This window comes from Ciconia boyciana, chromosome 6 (genome assembly GCF_034638445.1).
Source record: "Ciconia boyciana chromosome 6, ASM3463844v1, whole genome shotgun sequence".
In the NCBI taxonomy this organism is placed as follows: domain Eukaryota; kingdom Metazoa; phylum Chordata; class Aves; order Ciconiiformes; family Ciconiidae; genus Ciconia; species Ciconia boyciana.
Window position 1 is genome coordinate 29,726,372 of NC_132939.1, and position 22,168 is coordinate 29,748,539.

Here is a 22,168-nt window from a genome sequence, read left to right on the forward strand (position 1 = left end):
AGGCTGGAAATAAAGGTTCACTGTGGAAACACTGACAGGCCTTAAACAGCAGAGCTGCAGAAAGACTGCAGTTTTGTTCCAGGCCTGGTAGAAAATATAAGTCGCTTCCTTTCCTAAAATAGCAAACTGGCACTGGTTGCTTTATGTGAGAAATGCCAGGTCTGGTTTCTGACCAGCTCCCAGTGCGGCAGTAAGGATGACTAAGCTTGTATAAACTTTAAGTCGTATTTGTCATCACAGCAAAGCTAGTGGGAGCTCCACCCTGCTTATGCAGAGATCTTGTGCACTATTAACAAAGATTGGTTTAATATTTTCAGAAACATTCTCAGTAGAAACCTCGCTCTTTCATTGCAGAGAGAGGAACAGAATGGTCTAATAGCTTTTTCCTCTCTGTAATCTTCATGATCATATGCAGGAGAAGACTCTTGGATTATGTTCTTTGCACACCTTTGTGATATAAAACCTGCTACAGAAATAAAAGGGGTTCTCTCATCATCAAAGGACTCCTAAATACTCATTTAAGCTCATCTAATAATACTGTCTTCTCTCTGCCTTGTGCAGTCTTAAGGCATATGCTGGTTGGAAAAGCAGGGTATGGGAGATGGGAGAGAGGCAGAGTTGGGGGAGGAGAGGCAACTCGGTCTTTACTTGGGCTGCAGCCATTCTCTCTAGCTCAGTGGCATGAGTGAGAAGCAGTGATCTGTGGGGCACAGGAGGAGAAGCAGTGAATTTCAACATTCATTTCTATTTCTGACACATTCGCTATAAACTGTGGGGTGGGCTCCTGGTTTCTAGCAGTTTAGAAACAGGGAGAATAGTTTAGTTTTGTTTTCATCCATCCTCCTTTCGGAGGGACCCCCCTGGAAGGTGACCTAAATCCCTGCTCTCTCACCAGGCCAGCTAGCAGACAGAGACTAGAAAAATAGGTGGAGAGAGGTTTGCCTCACCATAGGGGGAAGGAAACCTTATTGTTAACTATCAGAGAGGACGTTTTACATCAGTGTTGTTACTTGTTTCTGCCCTGATTGTCTGGCAGGAATAGCCCGAGTGATTGGCTTGGGAATTGTGGATAAGGTTGGAGTTACCTTTCATTGTATTTTCATTCCACTTCTGTTTCTGAAGGCCAGGTCAAAAGGTGCAGCAAGAGGGAGTATCATAAAACCCAGAGCCTGTAAAGCCTGGGAAAATATGTAAGTCACTAAAGGAGATAAGATGCTGGAAAATACGTGCTAAAGCTCTGATAACTGTTTCAAGTGGAGAAGTACTAGTCTGCTTCCTCAGTGGTCCAGAATTCTGTTTCCTTAAGCTCTACCTATTTATTAGACTAACATTGCTTCTTTAAAAACTTGGATGATAAGGCTTGACAATGTAACTAGTAATCAAGCCTTAGAAGCCTTTTACCTGCCAGGACTCTGCCAGTAAGGATGTCTGACTCCTTTTCACATACATCTATGCAGAGGTTCATCCAAATCTCAGCCCATTAACCTAACATCTCTTTTAAGGACAGGTTTACTTATACTCTCATGACATATAACATAATAGGATTACTTACATTGTCAAAGATGATTCTTGCTTAGCTTCTGGTAAAGCACAGTCAACTGGTGATGGGGAGCAAGGGAGCATGAAGATGAAGGAAGTGCTTAGGGACCTGTTACCTGTTATTGTTTGCTTTTAAACAATTTGGAGATAAGAGGGCTATCCTAGATTTTAATAAACCCATTCAAATTCACATTTAATCTTTAGTAATTGTATTTCGAGAAGAAATCTCTCAGGGAATTGGATTAATTTATCTGTTGTTTGCCAAGCATAGATAATATTCTTTTATTCATAACCATATTGCTTATCTTCCTTGCCTGGCAGCTTACTCAGATTGACAGCATCTCCATTTCTTCTGTAGACAGTTTGTAGTCAAAAGTATACATATTCTGGGAGCAAATATTAGATCAGGATTGGAACCTGCATGCTGGCTAACTTATTTCTTGACTCGCAGGGCACTTTTTAAAATTCACCTTTTCTTTGGTAGAGAGACAGGGAGAAGTTACAACCAACCAACAACATTGGGAAGTTACAGCCAATATCAAGTCCCACAGGGTGCTTCTCTTTGTGGGAGGGGTGAGAGGGGAAATGTAAATATTTTCAACCAGATTGCCATGAGGCAATTGTCTTTCTCTATTGTCTTTCAAAATGTTATCTGGTTGGCATTCAGGCAGTCCTGTGTAGCCTGGTCAAGGATCTGCTGGCTGCCTCAAACAGGACAAGGTGAAACCTGCACAGAAAACGCTCATATTAAGCAACCTTTTTGTCCTGAGGCTCCAGTTTAAAGCACCCCAGATCATGAGCTCATGTAAAGTAGTATGATCAGGAGCAGCGCCTTTTACTTTCTTGAGGCTCAAAACTAGGAATAGGTTCTGATAACTGGATGCATCTGCTGTTCCTTTGCTGTGTGAAACAGATAGTTTTTCTGATGATTGGCTGAGTAGCTGTTTATGCCCAATTCCAGTGTACAATGATCCACTGTGTACACCAGATCCAGCAGCATGGCTTTTCCATTTAAAACCAAAAAGAAGTAGTACCCCAGTATGGTCTGTTTACCATTGACAGTCTTCTATTTCCTGACTGGTGTTTTGTTCATCATCTAGGTGGCCAGAGACAACCTCCTTATGGGACATCCTGGGTTCCTGTGGCATTGGGCATTCTCACAGCTCTGGTCACGGCTGTTGCCCTGGCTCTTATTCTCCTTCGAAAAAGAAGAAAGGAAACTCGGTTTGGGTAAGGGAGGTTCTCCTTGTGCTGGTTAGAGAGATCTTTGCTTTCTCCTCCAGTGTGGTTTCTGACTCAATTAATTTTCAAAAAGCATTGTGGATTGAGTACTCTTGGCACTTTCTTTGGATAACTGTTTTTTCACAGTTTTGGGGGTGACCCTGGATTAGAGACTAGCAGGAAAGTGCCATACCTTTTCTTCAAAATGAAAACACCAAAAATACAGTAGAAAAAATGTTATGTCAATAGCTGGGCTTTATTAGGATATGGAAATATAAACTAGATCAAGGTAATTCTATAAGTCCTTAGCACTGCTGCTTAAGAGATTCAAAGAGGAAAGACCCGCAGATTAATCATCTTCTGTGTTCGTATGGGCTGGGCCCCTTATTCCCATGCTGGTTTTCAGTCTAGCAGCTGCTTGTAACTTCCTGACTGCCCAGAACCCTCTGGATCCCCAGGAAAGTCTCCTTCCCATCACCTCTGACACTTGGCTGTGGGTTGCTCCCTGCTGCAAGCAAGGTTCCCATTCTTTTCAGAGTCTCCCAGATCTCCCTCTCACAGCAGCATCTCTCTTTATATTACTCTTGCAACCTGCCCCACCCTGCAGCTTCTCCCAGGCACTTCGGACGAGTGATTCCCCTCTTTCGGAAGGCTCCCTCCCCCTCTAGGTGCATCAGCAAGGCAGCATAAACCCATCGTCCCTCCGCTCCAGCTACACGCTCTTTAACAAAACAGTCTGTAGTATTTATATGGCAAGGCGTGAGAAGTCATCCATACCGTTCAACGCACCCTCTTAGAAGTGAATGGCCCATGTAATCATGGCCCTGTGTGTCTTTTCTGCCTTCTAGCCATGCCTTTGGCAGTGTGGTTGGCAGAGGGGATCCAGCAGTCCATTTCAGAGCTGCCAGGTCTTTCAACAGGGAGGGCCCAGAGCTCATTGAAGCAACATGTAAGTAAAATGACCTGAGTGATTCTGCCTGAGAAGCTGTGTTCATGCATGTACTATGCTCTCTCTTTGTTTTCCCTGAAACTGATGTTTTTGGATCAAGAACATGGGATTTACAAGGAGGCTTAGACACTGTGGGTGACAGAGGTGAAAGGCCAGAATTGCTGTTGCCATACCAATTACATAGCACTTGCTAATTACAGCTACAGTCATTGTGTATATTAGTGCAAGGCATAAATTTGCCACTCCTCTGCCCCAGTTTCAGGGACTCCTTCAACTGTAATATTATGCAATAGTGAGATAAATATGGCTTAACAATATTAGCAATATGCTTTAAACTCAGTGTGCTGAGCTGTGCTACAAGCATGAACCAATTGATCGGTCTTGGAAGGCCAGGAATTAGTAACTTCTCAAACAGGAGACTGAGTCCCAGGAATGGCCAGAGTTAAGAAGATCCATTTCTGTCTCCTGGTTCAGCAAGGGCATGGGTCTCTGTAGCAGCGCTGCATGGCTGGGTTAGGTTGATGCTCCAGCTGTCTTTGACTTTGCTCCCCTGGGTTTAGAGGTCTCTCCATTAAATCTAGTGACCATAAACTGTTGGACATTATGTTACCCTCTCAGCCAGGTACTGTGAGACTTGTACTGTACTGGAAATAGTCTGAGAGCCAGTCATTGAAAACTGGTGCAGCTCCATCATTTTAAATGAAGCTGTATGGACCAGTGTCTATCAGTGTCCCTTCTGATTGGATTTTGTCTTCTCAGCGTTATTTACAATAGTTCTGTATTCCTGTTGCTCTTGGTGTGTTTAAGGGTGGTGTTATCACATCCTCTCCCTTTCAGTACTGTTGGTACATTTTCTTGTGGTTGAAAGTTGTTGGACTCTTGTCTGTGGTGAGGCTAGAGGGCATGGAAGGAAACTCTCTTTTTCAGATTTTTCTGCTTACAGTATGGGAATCAGAGATGGAGATTAGAACAGGTGACTCTTGATATTGTGACAATATTTAAGTATCACTTATTTGACTCTTCCTTTGTTTTTTTCCAGTGGAGAGTATAGGGATCAGTGATGAGCTGAAGACGAAACTCAAAGATGTCCTAATCCAGGAGCAGCAGTTCACCTTGGGAAGAATGTTGGGCAAGGGTAAGAACCAAAACTGAACAAGGCTTTACGTTGAAAGTCCCACTAGCGTTACCTTTACTGTTGAGTAGGGAGAAGCAATTATAAGCAGCCTGGTTTCTCTCCTTCTGCTTGTAGATGGCAATTTAAATGGAACTGTCCCTTCTGCTGGGATAAAACATTTCAAAGATTTAGCATAACTAAGAGGATATTGGCTAAGCCATTCCTATAATATGGCTCTACAGCGTCATGAACTGCAGACTATGCTCAGCTTTCCAAAGTACTGTTGATTCACTGGTGTGTGAATTTCTTTCAGAGATTTAAACAAAAGAATATTCAATTAAACTTCTGCTCTTTCTACTAACAAAGTGGTGCTATAGAGTTCCTTCCATTTACATAAGCGTTTGTCAAGTATTAAATGGGCTGAGACAATACAGAGACAGAGATAATCTACCTCAAACACTCCAACCCCCTGAAAAAAATGTTGATTCAGTTTCAGATATTCTCAACATCTGGGGTGGTTTGACTCCAGATTTTAGTTTGGGCTCTTATAGAGACACATTTGGAACAGGTACTGAATTTTGCTGACATTTGTCCTCATTAGTTCATGTCCTTAGGAGCAATTCTGACTGTGGATCTCCATCTGGATCTCCCACACAGGTGCTCCTAACATTTCTCTGAGGTTTTCAGGTCAGGAGGGATGGCCAGAGTAAAGATGGGATGCTTCTCATTTAACTTTAGCTGAAAATTGGCCCAGAAACTCTGTGTGAAAAGATGGTTTTGAATTTAGATTTCCCAAATGGCACGCCAGTGTGCAAACTGTTGAATCATCCTTCCCTACTTCTCAGGCTGAAGGCAATCTCTAGAAATAAGTGAAAACATGTCGTGATAAAGCCAATAACTAAGAGAGGAGCGTAAGTCAGGGGTCATAAGCAAAAGGAAGCTGAAGTGTTTGGCTTCCTTTTCCTTATAAGACCAGTTTTATTGCAGTTTTCTTTGACCCTTTCCCACTGGGAGCATTCTTCCGCTCCATCCTTCCCAGAACAAATGTGTTTCTTTCAGAGCAGGAAGATGACCTTCCTGCAGAAGTGGTCTCAGAGTGCTTAACAATGCTAAGTACTTAAACAGCTGTGTCATCTGTTTGTGAGTGTCAGCTCTTGGCCAGTTTGTGGGATCCTGCTTCAACCTTACTGGGCTGTCCCCATGACAGGTAAAAAACTGGAAATCGGCTGCAGTGGGGCCCCTGGGGATGGCCTCGGTGGGAGGATGCTAGCTGGCAGGATCTGGTCTGTGTTGTCAGCCCCATTCCCCCAACCCCACACTCAGCATACAGATTATGATGGCATGACTGTATTATCTTGGGCTCTGCTGACTCTGCAGCTGAGCAACAGCTCCATGATACAGAAGCAGTACAAAATGCCTTTGCTCTTTCCCATTTTCCTCTTTTGTGGTCAGATCCACTGCTCATGGTTACTGTGAAATAAGCATGTGCCATACAGTAGTGAAGGATGCTGGTAAAAAGCTAGTGGAAAGATAATGCTTTTGAGGTAGGTGTCTGAGTGCCATATTTTGCTTCCTACTTTGCAGTACCAGAGTTCCTCATACTAATGCATTTTGGGTGGGTTAAGCAGTTACAAAATTAGGGAGAGCAAATCTAGAGCCAGATCTAATGCAACAAGGCTGTTATGCTGTGGTATAAAGCCACTTCAGGCTAAAATAATTTGAAGAGGGTTTGGCCAGTTGCATTTCCTCTTATCTCCCTCAGAGAACACACCATGGTAAACACTTCCTCCAGTGAATTAGCATATCATGCACACACAAGTAGGTGTTCTATGTTTGGTCTGGTCAGCTGTGATTCATAGAAGTCACTCCCTGAGTTCTGAGAGATGAGGCCTGATTGTGTCTCAAACGGCTGAGTCCTGGCACCATTACTCAGCTCAGATGGCTGTCAGCACTGAGAGCTTCTTCAGCCAACCCATCCACTCGCTGCGACAGGTAATAGCTCCCTCTCTGACCAGAGCCTCACTCAGACTCATCCCTCATGATACGGCTTCCCCAGAAATGTCCGCCTGGGATGCCAGCTTATACTCTGACTCTGCATCACCCATCTGGTAGAGGATTGCTTTCTTTCCCTCTTGTTTTCCTTTGCCTTCTGGACCGCCAGCACAGTGGCCTCTGTCTACTGGTAGTGCTACCTCTTCTAGGCACACATATGCTGAAAGCTGCTGGCTGGAACTGCAGAATGAAAAATTAAGCTGGTAGCTGCATTTCTTAGGGTTATTCAGCTTCTTTGCCAGTGACCCCTGGAGTGAACCTGCCATGAATCATACTTTCTTCACAAGAAGCTGTTCCCTCACTGCCTGCTCTGGTCATTTCACAGGGGAGTTTGGGTCAGTTCGAGAGGCACTACTGAAGCTAGATGATGGCTCTTTCCAGAAAGTGGCAGTGAAGATGCTGAAAGGTAAGTGGGAGCAGGGCTACCTGAAGTACTTAAGAGAAGAGAGCTTGGAAAGATTAAATGCTATCTGTCTTTTTCTCCAGCAAACATCCCCTGACGCTCTTTACTCCTCTCTGAGCTCCCCACTCAGCCACTCTACCCATGTTGTCTCCCATACCCTTCATGTCAATCTTTTTGTAGTGGAAGCTCTTCGGGGAACGACCTATGCTACCTTAGTTGCTTGTACAGCACCTAGCACGTGGTGAATGCAACCAAAACCAAGTCATAGCTACAGCTGCTTCTGTGTATAGAGGATCTCATTCAGTTGCTTGATTCAACACAGCACTACATGATGTGGCATAGTCAGCTCAGACAGGTCTGCTTTGCCCTAATAATTCAGCAGTGAAAGATGGTATTCCTCCAAGCATATATCCTAGAATAAACAGAAGAGTATTTGGGTTGAATGCAGCAACGAGCTAACTCATCTCAGTCAGGCATATTTGAGTAAGTAGTCTAACTCCCTTCTGATTTGTCATCTGATGAGTGTGTATAACAAGGGCAACTAACACGTTCATCAGGCAGAAGTCTGTAACAAGAAAAGCAATTAATAGGTATTATTAATAAAAGCAAGTATTGCATACGTGTATGTATATATATGTTAACCTATGTTATTTCATCCCGGTTGCCTGTAAGGCAAAAATTAACTGTGACTGACTTAAAGCAGGGTCACAGTCGCTTATCTCTGGAGCTGAGTTTGGCTGCCACAGAATACCAGTTTGTACTAAATACACTAACACTACATTAGTGTAAGTTCCATCATTTTCTCCGGTTTCAACAATAATCCTAATCAGTTTGCAAGCTGTTTTGTGTAGTCAGGCTGTCTACCTTCAGGCATCTAAGTTGGAAACTGTCACCCTCCAGAGGCACCTTCCTTTCTCCATTGACTGTAAAAAGGGAATCTACTTTTGTCTTCTGAATCACATTTAAATTACTTGCCTAAAGCAGATAATGTGAATACTCCCCCACAGGTCTAAGTCTGATCTTGCAGCAGGACTGGAGGATTCCCGCTAAATTCAGCAGCAGCAGTGGGGGAAGTAGTCCACTGGGCTAATTCTTGATTATATTGATATACTTCCATAAATCTGGAGTAGTAGCAATGAGAAATAATTTACTCCAAATTTGTGCTCATGTATGTCACTGCTGAATTTGGTTCAAGCTCTCCAGTAGTGTGGTTATTTAAAAAATCTTAGCTCTAGCACTTTAGAAGACTCAATCATGCTAAGAGACGTAAAAGCATTGATCTTTCATGCCATCCTTATCAGAGATGAATTGGGGTCTGCCATGTCAGCCAGGGGCTCCAGGCCACCTCCTCAGTTTCAACATTTTCTTTAATTTTGTGTGACGTCTCCTCTCCCCGACATTGTAGTTTAGGTCCTTTTAGCCAATTAATTCTTAGTCTTTAACCCACACATGATTTCCATGGCTTCCAACTAAAGTTGTTACTGAGAAAAGAGCTGCTAATCAGCAGGTCTTTACTCTGCCAAGAATCAATTTACCAGATGTCCCTGAAGTGTTCTTACTGCCGCCCATCCCAGGAGAAAGTGTCAGGCTCTGCTTTGTTGTAAACTGGCTCATCTAGCTGTAGGTCTGAGAGGATGTCTGTGCCACAAAGAACAAGCTTCTGATAATCATTATCTATAAAGTCCCCTGGAGCCACCCACAAAGGAGGAAAATGACATTTTTTTTCCAGCGGACATCTTCACCTCAACTGATATTGAGGAGTTCCTGCGAGAGGCTGCATGTATGAAGGAGTTTGACCACCCGCATGTCACTAAACTGATTGGTAAGCCAGCACTGCTGCTTGTAGTGCCACAGAGCACCTCCCAGTCCTGCACAATCCCACACAGCCTCACATACGCACCCCCAGGGCTGTCCAACAGCAGTGCTAGTGCAGCCACCTCTGTGCTGCCTGGAGACCTGCGTATATCAGCATTGCTCCTTCCCAGGCCTAGAGGGAGTTGGAGTGTGTGTAAGTGCTCACAACACTTGCCCTCATACACCAGCAATAAGCATCTCTTGTTTAAGCCATTTCTTTGGTTCTTGCAAATACTACAGGAGAGTTTGGGTGGCTGAGATATGTCTGAACTGCTGTGAAATGTGGACAGGTGGGTTGGTAGAGAAATAGAGGGAGGGGAGATTGTGCCTTTCCGAAATACTGGGTAAGAAGCAAGACATTGATGGGTGGGCACTATGCAACATGGGCAATTTCCAGAATGTGGAGATTGCTCTGCAGACCCTGGGGTTTGGGGTTGTCTGGTCTGGAGTGATCCTAGAAACATTTATAGCCAGTCCTGCAAGGAGAGCTGAGAGCCACTGGGCACTTAGTACTGCCTCTGAAGTAAATGGGGTTAGAGGTATCTTAACACCTCCTAGCATGAAGACATGCAAAGGAGCTTGGAGCACGGAACCAACCCACCAAAACTACACATTTTCCTCCAAATTTGTAAGAGAAAGGCACAGCAGCCTGTAAGATTCCCCTTGGGACTAATGTGTTTGCTAAAACCCCTTTGCTGCGTGTGTTCTTGTTAGGAGTCAGTCTACGGAGCCGTCCCAAGGGCCGTCTCCCAATTCCCATGGTGATCCTGCCCTTCATGAAGCATGGAGACCTTCATGCTTTTCTCCTGATGTCACGGATTGGGGAAAACCCTTTTGTAAGTCGGTCTTACTGTGGAATTCCTTCTGGGAGGGTATGGATTTTCAGAGAATGCACTGAGATTAGTTCAGGGTTGGGGTCCCAAAGGCATTGGCAAATGACCAGATTTTGATAGCAGAGGAAGTTGTGGGATATGATGTTGAAGTGTTGAAGTATTTAATTCCATGCATGTTGAGGACCAACTCCTCCATTCCATCCCCTCCCTATATCCCCTGTCCCTGCTCAGTAATCTAGCAGCAAATCTTGCAGTGTTGCCATACATGCTTGAAAGCTTTCAGGAACAGAACTTAAACTGTTATTTCTTTCAGAACTTGCCTGTTCAGACACTCCTCAAGTTCATGATTGACATTGCCAGCGGGATGGAGTACTTGAGCTCAAAAAATTTCATACACAGGGACCTTGCAGCTCGGAACTGCATGTGAGTGGCCCATGAGTTTTTAGAGAAAAGAAAGACCAGAGTGGGTGAGAGAGGGATGAGAAGCCTTTTGCATGACAGAAGTGGGGAGGGATCCTGTCCAAGGATGCTGGTCCTTGCATTTAAGTGACAAGAGGCATAGGGGAGCCATGGCCATGGGGGTGGGGGTGTGTGGTGGTGGTGGTGGTGCTGGAGGCAGGGAGCAACTCCTCATGTCCCACTGAGCTTCCAAATCGAACCTATTTATAAGGAACTTTTCCATCATTGGTCTGCACATGTATTTCATAGGGTTGATTACAATGTGTGTTTGTAATTAGTCAGTCTAATGGCTGTGTGTCAGCATGGGCTATTTGTTCCGCAATATAATGTAACCAAAAGGAGAGAATGGGTTTGGCTGTGTTAGGAGAAAGGAACTTTCTTGTAGCCTGAAATCTGAATTTCTTGTATCTATTTTGAGGACTTGATTATCACAATATAAGAAATGTAGAATTTCCCTGAAAGCTTGTGAAGAATGGCTTATGTGGAGAATGCCTTTAGAAATAATTGCATGTTGAACACACTGTGTGATCCCACATTGCTGTTCTTGTCCCCAAACTGCCTTGCCTGCTTTGAAAGGAAGAAAAGTCCTTTTATATCCTTTCCCCTCTGCTTCTTCCCTGAGAACAGAGTAAGAAACAACCCATTCTGACAAACAGAACTCTGCCTCTGAACAAAACCACGACAATCAGTAAAATCCACAATGAGACACAGATTTCCAAAGGCATTTGAAACGTCCACATGTACAGACAGGAGCCTGATAGTCATGAAAAATGATGGGTTAGCCTGCTTTGACGTTTATGAGAAACACATACTGATTTCCTATTTTTAAACATTTGAAAACATACAGACTTCCTTCAGAGGAAGCTGAATGCCTATTTCATCATATCTTCTGGGAAAAGCAGGGAGTCTTTTATGAGACCTGGGAGCATGAAGTCTTTGTGGGCTTTTACTTGCACAGTCTACCAACATGTCTAGGTTTAAGTGGGTGACAGAGCAATTTAGACCATTAACCAGGCCTGGAGAGAAGATCTTGCAGATCTAGTTTGAGCAGTTGTAATAGGCAGTCTAGGCAAGCACCTATGTTTTTTGATTGCCTATAGAGAGTGTAGGCCTTAGCGGTAGCAATGAGTACTACAGATGTCCTCTGTTAATCTTGGAAACTACAGAAAGTGTCTGAGTTCACTTTGGCTAACAGAGTAAACCATCTGAGCACGGCCATTTCCTTGGTTCCTGAGTCCTAATTATCTCCCTATTAGTCTCAAGGAATTGATTTGAGACCACTAGACTGCTTCACTTTGGTCATCAAGTGAGTGAAGTCATTATCCTTCTGGGCAATACTTGGTGAACCTCAGTTCTCTGGCCAGACAGGGACATACCTCTTTTTTGCCCGAGGTAGCCAGTAAATGCTTTTCTCAGTCATTAAAACTTTCCCTTAGGTTGGATGAGAACATGAACGTGAGTGTTGCAGACTTCGGGCTTTCTAAGAAAATCTACAGTGGAGACTACTACCGTCAGGGCTGTGCTTCCAAGCTGCCAGTGAAGTGGCTTGCTCTGGAAAGTCTGGCGGATAATCTGTACACAACTCACAGTGATGTGGTGAGTTTTGCTCTGGTGCATTTGGGGACCATCTGTATTCCTGCAGAAGTAGAAGAATGCTTCTGTATTCGTTGAGGGTGGGAAAAGGCCCTGGTGATGGGAAAGGGAGTTTGCCTTGTGTTTGAGGGACAGTGCCACCTCTGCCTTGGGTGCTTCGAGAACTCAAGACTAAAGATGTGTACGAGTGGCAGAAGACATGAACCCTTTTCCTCTTGTCCTTTGGTCCTTCATTCTTCAGTGGTTATCCCCATCCCCTCCTTCACCTTTCCCCTTCTCCTTTTCCTCTCTCTTTATGCAGTCTCTTCTTTCTTATTCTTTTTCCTTCCTCTTCTGCATGACAATTTGATGGTGACATTTGAAGCACACATAAGCCAAACACTCATGTACAAGTGCAGCAATGGTACTTCATCCTACAGAAGGCATTGTTGGAACTTTGTAGACTCTGAATATATCAGTACTTAGACACTCCTCCCCATAACTTCGCCCTTGGAGAGTGAGGCTAAACCCATTCATCTGAAATTGCTGCTTCCTTTCCCTTTGGTTTTTTTCTTCTGATACCTTCTCCCCTCTTCCCTGCTGCCTTTTGATCTAGTTTCACATTAGTTTTGTCCTTCAGACCTGTGGACTTGCCTTCCCAGTTATCCATGTCACAGTATCCCTGAAGAGATCGCCAAGAGTGCCTTCTAACTCGGCTGCTGTGTTGGCCAGTGATTGCTGTAACCACTGTAGACAGTGTTTAGTGATTGGTGATCGCTAGTTCAGCCAGTTTACAATAGGCACTGGACAGGGTTTTGCTTATGAAAATCATAATTTTTTGCACCTAACAAACCTTGCAGTTTAGATTTAAATGTACAAGTATGACTGTTGCAGTGCAGAGCACAAATGAATGTGAGCCGTAAGTGGTTTGTTCCTTGCTCTGCTTTATTGGCTAAACTCTACTTTCATTTGTGCCTGTACATTTCCAGTAACCCAGAATCTGGCTCAATGAATTAAGCAGCTGATTTGTGAGCCCCAAATCAAAATCTTCGTGTAGCTGGGAACCACAAAGCTGATACAGCATGCCTTAAAGAACCATGAGTAGGAGATGCCTGGGAGAGGTCTGCAGGTGGAAGATGGCAGGATCTCCCAAATCTTCCCCATTCCAATGGAGGATGGGGCTGAACAAGGCCTTCAGCTGTCTCCCAAGATGACGTGTCAGCATCAGCTGGGTCATTTTGTTGTTTTCTAGCTAGAGTTTGGATAGTCCTTGCATCACTGCTACTCACATGACATTACCCCAGGCTGGGAGGGTCGGCACAGTCTGAGCATGCTGAAACCCCACCCCAGCAAGCAGGGGACTGTCTCTTCACTTGTTCTGTGTGCTGTTCACTTTCAGTGGGCATTTGGGGTGACCATGTGGGAGATTGTGACCCGAGGGCAAACCCCTTATGCTGGCATTGAGAATGCAGAAATCTACAACTACCTCATCAGCGGGAACAGGCTGAAGCAGCCGCCAGAGTGCCTGGAAGATGTGTGAGTACTTCCTTGCCCTGCTGACATGTGATTCCTTGAGAAGTTTGGCTTGCTGGAAGGAAACAGGGGCAGCTGGCTGGAGCGCTGGTCTGAATCTATCCACTTTCCAATACACAGAGGCATTCACTAGAAAGTCTCTGGGTTAGCTACCAGATACTCTTTGCTGGCACAGCTCCCTGGAACCTGTAGTAGCTACACAAGCAGCTAACTTGGCTCAAGGGTTTGAACAGTGTCAACTTTAGAAGCTCTTGGCTTTGTGGAAACTATAACTGTGTTTCCAGAAACTCACTGCTCCCTACCTTCTCAGGCCAGCACGTGAGAAAAAAGATGGGTTTCATGGCACACCCTGAAGGTTAAATAGAAAAGCAATCAAGTAAGACTATGAGAAAACTGGATTGCAGAGGCAGTGGCCTGCATGTGTCTTTAAAAGCTGGGCCCAGTTTTCAGAATTGGATCTACTACTCTCACAGAAATAGCAGGGTGAAAGAGAAGAGGAGAGATAGGAGGATCTAAGGTTCTGTAGATCGGTGTCCCACCTTAAATTACAGGTGGAAACAAAACCAGGACAGTCTTGCAGATACTGGTTTCAGACATTTTCAGACTTGCAGGAAGGACTTGGGTAGCCCGCGGAGGAGCAGGCAGCCACATGCTGAAGCCTGTGCTGCTGCCTTAGTCCTGTGGCCCAGGGACCATTCTTGGCCAGCAGGTTACATGAAATGTGTGCTCAGGAACCGTTGCTCCACGGGTGGTGGCTGCAATAAGTTTCCTAGAGTCCACACAGGGGGCTGAGGTCCACCAGGGAGTGTCATCATAACTTCTCCCAGGGCAAAAGCTTGTCTAGTCCGGACAAGGTGCAATCATTTCACTGAGTGCCTAAGCAAGTCTCTGTTTTCTCTGTGTCCTGCCCAAAGCAAGACATAACTATAAGCACTGACTTTAGTGGCCTTTTCAAGCCATTCCTTGTGTGTAAAATGGACAACATGAAGTCCTCTTTCCTCCCTCTTCCCCCTTGCTCAGATGGTGGATTATTTCATGTGGTTTCCTTTCTCCAGCCTTTTTTCCACATAGGGAATAATCTATACTCTTGTTATTAAAGCTGTACACTTTTATCTTCTCAGCAGTTCATTTTAACTATTCCTGAGTTTAAATGAAAACATCGTTATACCACTGCTTAAATTCATTATATGTCTGTGTCTTGACTGCTGTGAGTAGTTTTGGTTCCAAGTTCTGGAGCTTATGGCCACAGGATGTTATAGATGCCAAAAGTAGAGAAGAGATTCAAAAAGCTGCAAGGGATTGAAGAAAAATCCATCAAAAACTACTAAAAAGGTACAACCTCCATTTTGAGAGGCCCTTGAGCTACAGGTTATTGAGACCTGAGAGAATATACCAGTAAGATCTTGCTACATGCTGGCCCTCAGGTTATGTGCTTTCCCCAAGCGTCTGCTACTGGCCACTGTTAGAGGCTGGGTAGGGGGGCAAATGGACTTTTGGGCTGATTCAGTACAGCAAATAGTTTTCTACCTTTCTTTCAAATGAATTTCTGCTGTTTGCCAGTGAGGATAAAAGAAAGTATTTAATTTGGTGCCACAGAATAGGAAGTTTCTATTTTATCTGGAGCATTTAGAGTTATTTCTACTGTTTGTGAGGGACGTAAATCAGGATTAAGACAACTGAACCATAGAAGCTTTCTGTAAAACTAGTGTGAGATCAAAAACAGCCTTGTAAAGCTGATAGCAAGCAAGGGACAGAAAAAGTAAAATAAAAGCATCGTGAAATGCTTTATTTCCCAGTAACGGCCATATCAGATTTTTTCCATTTGCAAGTTTAACTGAGGTTTGTTTGTCTGCGGTGTTTTTCAGTGCCAGTACTGTGCTTTGTTCCTGTTCCCTGCAGAACTGGCAACAATAACGCCATAGGAATGCAGCTGCCAGTCTTGTGGGTGATGCACAAAGAGGAGGAGGACAATGGCGCTGGCCACGCTCCAGCCCAGTGGGCTCCGGCGGGAAGCCTGGCTGGCGGGAGGCCAGCCAGCGCAGGCGCTGAGCTGCGAAGGCGGCCACAGGAGAGCAGAGCTCCTTGCCCGAGCACAGGCCATCAGAGCCAGCGACGTCTCCTCACGCTGGCCCTCGGGCAACCAGAGCTGAGGTAGCTGGCATTTGACCACAGGAGAGATGCTGCAGGACAGGGCCTGAGGCTGGTAATGGCACTGAACACGTCTTCTGCGTAGGGGTGATGCCCTTGTAGTAGAATGGCCGTTTCAGCATCCCTCTTCCAGCAGTGAAGTTGTTGTCTGTTCCTCCACAGCCCTCTAAACAAACCCACTGTGCCTTTTTCCAGTCCCGCTGGCAACCTGTCGGGCAGCAACAGCAGCACACCTCCATTACGCCGGGAGTGCTGAGTTAACACGGTGTGAAAAAAGAATATTCTGGAAATAACTTGCACCTCCCACAGCTGGATGTCTGTGTTCTTTCTTCCTGTGTTTTATCTGCTCTTGAACTAGAATTTGGAGGGATGGCTTCAGCTGCAGCAGAGGTTGTTGGGATGCTTTTTGTGAATAAATTCAAAAGCTATTACTAAGTGGTGTCACACTCACGGTCCTATTCTAGCTCTCCAGAGACAGTGGAATGAGGTTTTTACCAAGAAGTTCAGCATCCTTTGACAGGGCTTTTGGGTTTTTTGGTACTGTCTAAATAATTATTTTGACCAAAATGGGAATGCCTTTGAAAATGGGAAGGAACAAGGAATTAGATGTATGATGGCTGCCCACGTGCTGTCACCTGTGCAAGGCCAAAGCCAATAGGTTTTGGGGAAAGTATCTGCTTTTTAAGCTGCACTGCACAGAGCCTCTGTTTGGAGATGCAGGGGGTGGCTGCTCTGCTTCTCAGTGCTCTTGTCTCCCTCTGTTTTGCAGCTACGATCTCATGTGCAGATGTTGGCATCCTGAGCCCAAGCTACGCCCCAGCTTCGGAGTGCTCCGATCCCAGCTGGAAATGATTCGGGGGAGGATGTCCACACTCTCTTCCAGTCAAGATCCTCTCTATGTCAACATTGGGAAGGACAAAGAGGCGTCTGCGAGTGACCCTGCCCTGCACGCTTCCTTTGGAAACACGGACGGTGAAGAGACGGTTGCTGGGGCAGCTGCTGCTGTCACAAGTGACTATCGCTACATCATGAGCCCCTTGTGCCTTGGAGATGGTGCCGAGGGTGAAAGGCATCCAGATGGGCAGGAAGGGGAGGACAAAAGCCTTCTGTATGAGCTGGAGACAGAAGGAGAGAAAAGTTGTTAGCCTGTACATAGCAGTGACACTCTGCTTCCCTGGGACGGGATGCGTGCAGCCGCGGTGCCGTGTCACCTGGGGCTCTGATGCCGGATCTAGAATGGCTTTGAACAGCACTGGCCAGAGCTCTTGGGCAGCTTTTGTAGCTTTCACCACCTGTGTGGGCTGCAGTGGCGGACGGCTTGGAAGGACGACAACCCCAACGACCCCTTGGATTTGGGGGAGGGGGGCAGTAGGGTTACAGGTTGATCGCATCCTGCTGAAAGGAGTTCAAAGCTAAGGCGGGCAGTCAGAGTCTATGCTCTGCTCCTTCTCACTGACTGCTGGAGCAGAGCTGAATACACCTGTTCAGTCAGTGCTCGCTCTTGTGTAGATGTTGTCTTCGATCCTGGCTGCGTGACTTCAGGACTGGTACCTCTGAAAACACTAGTGGGTATTTACACTGTCATTCAGGACAAGAGGGCGAAATTCCCCTTGTGTTCACTCAGCAGTACTGCCTAGACTTGTTGCCTACCTCAGTGGTTCTCAAACTGATCTGCGGATCTGCTTCTACCCAGCACTGAATTTGAACATCTGGCTTATTTCATGCAGTGACACTTGCTGCTTCCTCAGTCCGGGGCTCTTTTAAGAGTTTCAGACATTTTGGTGAGCCATGAAATTAGAAAAAATGAAAATCCAGCATCTCTCTTCACCCCATGTAATCTCTCTTCACCCCACGTACCTCTTTTATGTCTTTCTTTTTCTTCTGTTTGATGCCAATTCGGGCCTGACCAGACTTGCAGCTGGCATTAAAATGCAAAGGGAGGGAGAGCAGCTGGCATGTGTGAGGACAGAATCCACCTTCAAAGGGACGGGAAGGAAACAGTGTAGAGAGGACTTAGCAGCAGTATGGGGGAACAGTGCTAATTAATGCTAAGTGCTGCCCTCCAGGAGAGAAAGGAGATAGCTTAGATACAGAACGGCAGACTTGCTTCAGTTTCAGCGGGAGCAGGATTCAGCATTTGCTTTAAAATAGGATGCGTTTAATCCTTCTCTTTAACAGTCCTATGACTTTTTCAAATAACCAAGTGCTGTAGCTGCTGTAGTGAAGGTGTGAAATCGGTTTTGGGAAGGTGTGTGTGTTGGGGGGAAGGGATCAACTGGGAGATCTCTTTCTGAAGAGAGAGTCCTCATGATGAAAAAGCTTGAGAACCACTGGCCTTCCTATTTAGGAGGTCTTCTGGCACGCTGTAAAAGCCACATCAGAACATAGACTAGTATCACTGCAGCCTTCCAGACAGGGCAAAATTAATGGTTTTGCTCTTCGGATTTTGTTTTGTTTTCCAATCAGCATGTCTGACTCACTATAACTGCAAGCGCTTGTGTGGTTTTTAATAATTTAATATTTTACTGTAAATCAGCATTTGTTTTGTGCCGTTGTTCCCAGCAAGGAAGTGCAGTTACATCTTATTCTACTTATCCTAAATATTTGCTAGATCTTAATTTCTTTTATTTCCAGTGTGCTGAAAACTCGGCAGTATCACAAGACTTAGGATTCCACATTGCTCTTCCTCAGAAACGAGTACCACAAATGTCATTATTTGCTGAGTTGGCAAAGGTGGGACCAATAAGTCAAGTGAGATTGCAGACCTGATATCAGAACACTCTACCCTTCGATGCCCAGTATTTGCTTATTGTAAGGTTTGGGGCTAACTACAAAAATCAGGCCCAGTTTCAGCCCTTAGGGGGGACACTTCCTAGGGAAGGGGAATTTCAACCTGGGGCTTGGGCATGGGTCCTTTTTGTAAAGTTTCCTACTGAACAGCGATGTCCTACAGATGTCTCCAGAAGTTCAGTACAGTTTCTCAGTCACAGGTACAAACTGCACCATCTTATACCCCAGGCGGTACAGGGTTTTCTCTTCATTTAGCTGGAATGCTGTAAATGCAGGTGAGAAGATAACACCTAACAAAGGGTAACAAAAACCTGTGCGGTGCACATGTGCAGTGAAGGCAGAAGGCTATGCTCCTTGCAGCTGCCTGGGAAGCGCAGATGTACATATAGACTCTAACTTTGGGAAGCATGTCTTTAGTTTTTATGCATTTTTTAATAATAAAACATGTACTGTGTCTGAGTCCTAGCCTCTTGTCTGTGGCAGAGTTTGTGATGATGCTCACTTACTGGGTGGGGTCATAGCGAATCTGTCAGCCCCAGCCAAAAGCCGTCTTTCTCCCTTCACCAAGCACAATTAAGCTGCTTCTTGGAGGCAGAGAACACATTTGGCCTCACCAGATGGCAGTTACCCTGCATTGCTCCAACTTTGAGGCTGAAGGCTGAAATCTGATGGGCAGAGGCTGGTGGTTCCACAAAGACGCAGGCTCTGTGGCCATCGCTGTGCAGGAGCCTGGGGAGAAGCCCTTACTAGGACGTGCTGCATCCTACCTGGGAATGCAAAGCCTCTGCATCAGTTCCTCCCTGAAAACTATCGCCTGCACCAGTCCAACTCCTGGCAGTGCTCTCTGTGGAAGAGAGGTTTGGAGGCGGTGGGTAAAATTCAGCTGCTGAGTCAAATGTTCCAAGTGCAACATAAAAGAGCCCCTGGATTGCCAGCTTGCGGAGAAGAAAAGGTGTACCTCACGCTTTTATTCTTCATCAGCAAACAGCATGTTGAACGCCCTCTGCCTGCCAGCTCACACAGAGGAAGAGTGATGGTAAATGGTACGAGCGCTCACCCCCCATCTGCAATGCAGGAAAAATGACTTCTGAAGCACAAAGTGGCTGATTTAGTTAATATTTTAAGGTTCCATTGCCCAGTGATGTCCCTTGGATCTGGTTCAAATGATGATTTAATCCTTTTGCACGCAAGCCTGGTCAGACCAGGTACAAATGAGGCTATGTTGTGGGTGGGAGCAGCGATGCTAAAAGAAGAGCTAGTGAGAAAAGAGGGAGGGAAGGGGGTTTTAAAATGGGGACAGATGGGATGGGCTGTGAAGACAGCAAACGAGGGAGTCAGAAAGCAGAGATGGGGAATTTTATATATGAAATCCCAGAACAGAGAAGGCATTGCCCCAGCTGGGACTAGGCAGGGGTCTGAGGTGGGGGCTGGCTTTGTGTTTTGATAAAGGATGAGCTGCTCTGGTCTAGCCCAGGTGCCCTGTAGTGTGTTGCTTTCAGATCATGAGGAGGCTGTACGCAGCTGGCCTGGCTCTGCATCTGCTTGATGACAGCGCTGCGACCCTCACCCCAGGGAAGCTTTAGCCTAACAGTTCTGATTTAGGCACCAGTCCGGCACGCTGGTTTCCTAACTAAACCAAACATTTCCACTACCACCACCCTTTTTTTCCACCGCCCCAGTACAACGTTGCAGTCCCTCCCATCCTCCCAAGCAGCAGCCCTTGCCCCATCCCCTGCGGTGGGACAGCCGAGGGGCACTGCACGTTTCTGCTGAAGCAACCTGTGTCCCACACGGGTAAGCCTGACCACACTCCTCCTCCATCCACATCCCCCCGAGGATGGGACAGGGTCTCCTCCTTTCTAACGCAGGCTCAAGCCACTCAGGGCAGTTACCAGCTCAGCTGTGAGGCGGCGTGACCCCACAGTGCCTCACACGGGCACGGCAGAAGCTCACAGCACTGTGTTGCGTAGGGGTAGTTCATGCAGGAGGAGAGATGCCCCCGTCAGCTCCAGTGCCAGGGCTGACTGACGGGCCCTAGACCACGGGCTGCGCTGGCAGCTCAGCCTGCAGGTGCGGAGATGCTCCAGCCCAAGCCGGTACCTGCGCAGTGTGGGGAATAGCGTGCTCAGGGCTGACGGCCCAGCAGGTGCCTGCAGAGCATGGATATACCTCGGAGCTAATGGACAGCTACCCTGGGACCTGCCACCTTCCTTCTTGACCTGTGTTTGGAGGGAAGTCTTGCAGTCTTGACTCAGTAAAAACACTCCCTGAAGTCAAATGCAATTTATTTTGAGTAAAAGTTTGAGTCTGGCTGACCAGAGAAAGGCACAATATTTGCACAGAGATAGTTTCCTGATTTACATTCTATTTTCCTGGCAGTATGCATTCTCTCCTGATGCTCAACAGCCACCAGCTTTTGCAAATTCTCGTGTTTTTTACCAGGGATTTCTGTGAGTCCTAATTTTATACTGATCTGTTGTTTAACACCCATCATGCTCCCTTAAAATAGCAAGTTGTTCTATGAACACTCGGAGCGAAGGAAGGCTGGTCTCCTGTGGATTTGCATCCCACGGGTGATTGCAAGCCCTGGGTGAAGCTTGCCCCTAGTTAGGGTACTTGCAAGAGCTTTTCCCTTGGCGGAGTCTCTGGTGTCCAATACGAAGTCATTGAATTTCCATCTGCGGTGAAGGTACCGATGTGGCACTAATAGGGTCTGCCACACACAGCCTGTTTTCAGAAAACTTGTAGGAACTTAATTATCCTTCAGACCTCAATCTTGCCATCACATTTGGCTGAAATGAAGCAGTGGATTCAAAAGCTATTAGGGCCAACACGTGCAGCTGGTGATCAGAAAGGCTTGTTACCATGGGAAACCGAGCTAAAAATCAATTACTTAGTCCAAGAACAGAAAAGACTGACGGACATGGTTTCTGATTGCATTTGCTCTGTCATATAAAAGGAACTCGGCGTCAGTATGAATCAGACCTCAGTCACTGCACTGAGGTCTAGTGACAAAACAAAGATGATTGACTCCTTGCTTACTAATTACTCCGTGGATCCTCCAGCCAAAGGCATGCCAAGCCAATTCATTCCTAAATGTGGGTAGGCTAGGGAAACGGAACATCTTTTGGTCATGTTGACAATAGCACCAAAATTAGGAGCCGGGTATTTCAGCGGCACTGTTGCTGGCTCCCACCAAGCCCAGCTTTCCAGGCAGACGCTCCGATGAGCCACCAGCCGCAGCTTGGAAAGTATCTAAACAGCTTTTGTTTCCTCCAGTTTCTTTTCACTGGCTTAAAATAGAACTGAAAGAAACATTTGACCTCAGAAAATGGACGGCACTTGTTGATTTAAGCTTTGTTGAGTTCCATAGGGGCTTAATGGGACTGGACTAGTTTCCAGAAGAGTCTTTACAGGAGCTGGCTCTTGCCAGCCTGCTGCGTGAGGAAGCAGGCATTCATGAAAAGGAAAGAGGGTTTGCATGCATAAACGATCTAATTAGGAATATAAGATACTGCACTACATGCTGATAAACACATTGCCAGTAAAGGTGACGAAAAGGGGGAGCTGAGAGAAACAGTGGGGCATTGGAGAGAAGTACGCTCTGTACACTGCAACATGGCAATTAGTGCAGCAAATTCAGAAGGTCGCTGCTTTCTTAGTTAATATATAAGACAACGATCCTGGCTGCTGCCCTGTCA

General features: G+C 45.9%; 1 protein-coding gene across 3 annotated transcripts in view; it reads left to right on the top strand.

Moving 5' to 3' along the window:
* The window catches only part of TYRO3 (TYRO3 protein tyrosine kinase), a 43,631-nt gene extending 24,699 nt beyond the window's left edge, over window positions 1-18,932 (top strand). For 2 of the 3 annotated variants that reach the window (XM_072864590.1, XM_072864589.1), the window contains exons 10-19: window positions 2,640-2,769; window positions 3,609-3,709; window positions 4,749-4,844; window positions 7,201-7,281; window positions 9,008-9,100; window positions 9,847-9,968; window positions 10,279-10,388; window positions 11,861-12,020; window positions 13,396-13,532; window positions 16,447-18,932. In XM_072864590.1, coding sequence (XP_072720691.1) covers window positions 2,640-2,769; window positions 3,609-3,709; window positions 4,749-4,844; window positions 7,201-7,281; window positions 9,008-9,100; window positions 9,847-9,968; window positions 10,279-10,388; window positions 11,861-12,020; window positions 13,396-13,532; window positions 16,447-16,822 — 1,406 coding nt within the window. In that variant the 3' untranslated portion in view covers window positions 16,823-18,932. The remainder of the gene's footprint in view (window positions 1-2,639; window positions 2,770-3,608; window positions 3,710-4,748; window positions 4,845-7,200; window positions 7,282-9,007; window positions 9,101-9,846; window positions 9,969-10,278; window positions 10,389-11,860; window positions 12,021-13,395; window positions 13,533-16,446) is intronic. The other variant, XM_072864591.1, reaches the window with a different exon arrangement.
* Window positions 18,933-22,168: the final 3,236 nt, after the last annotated feature.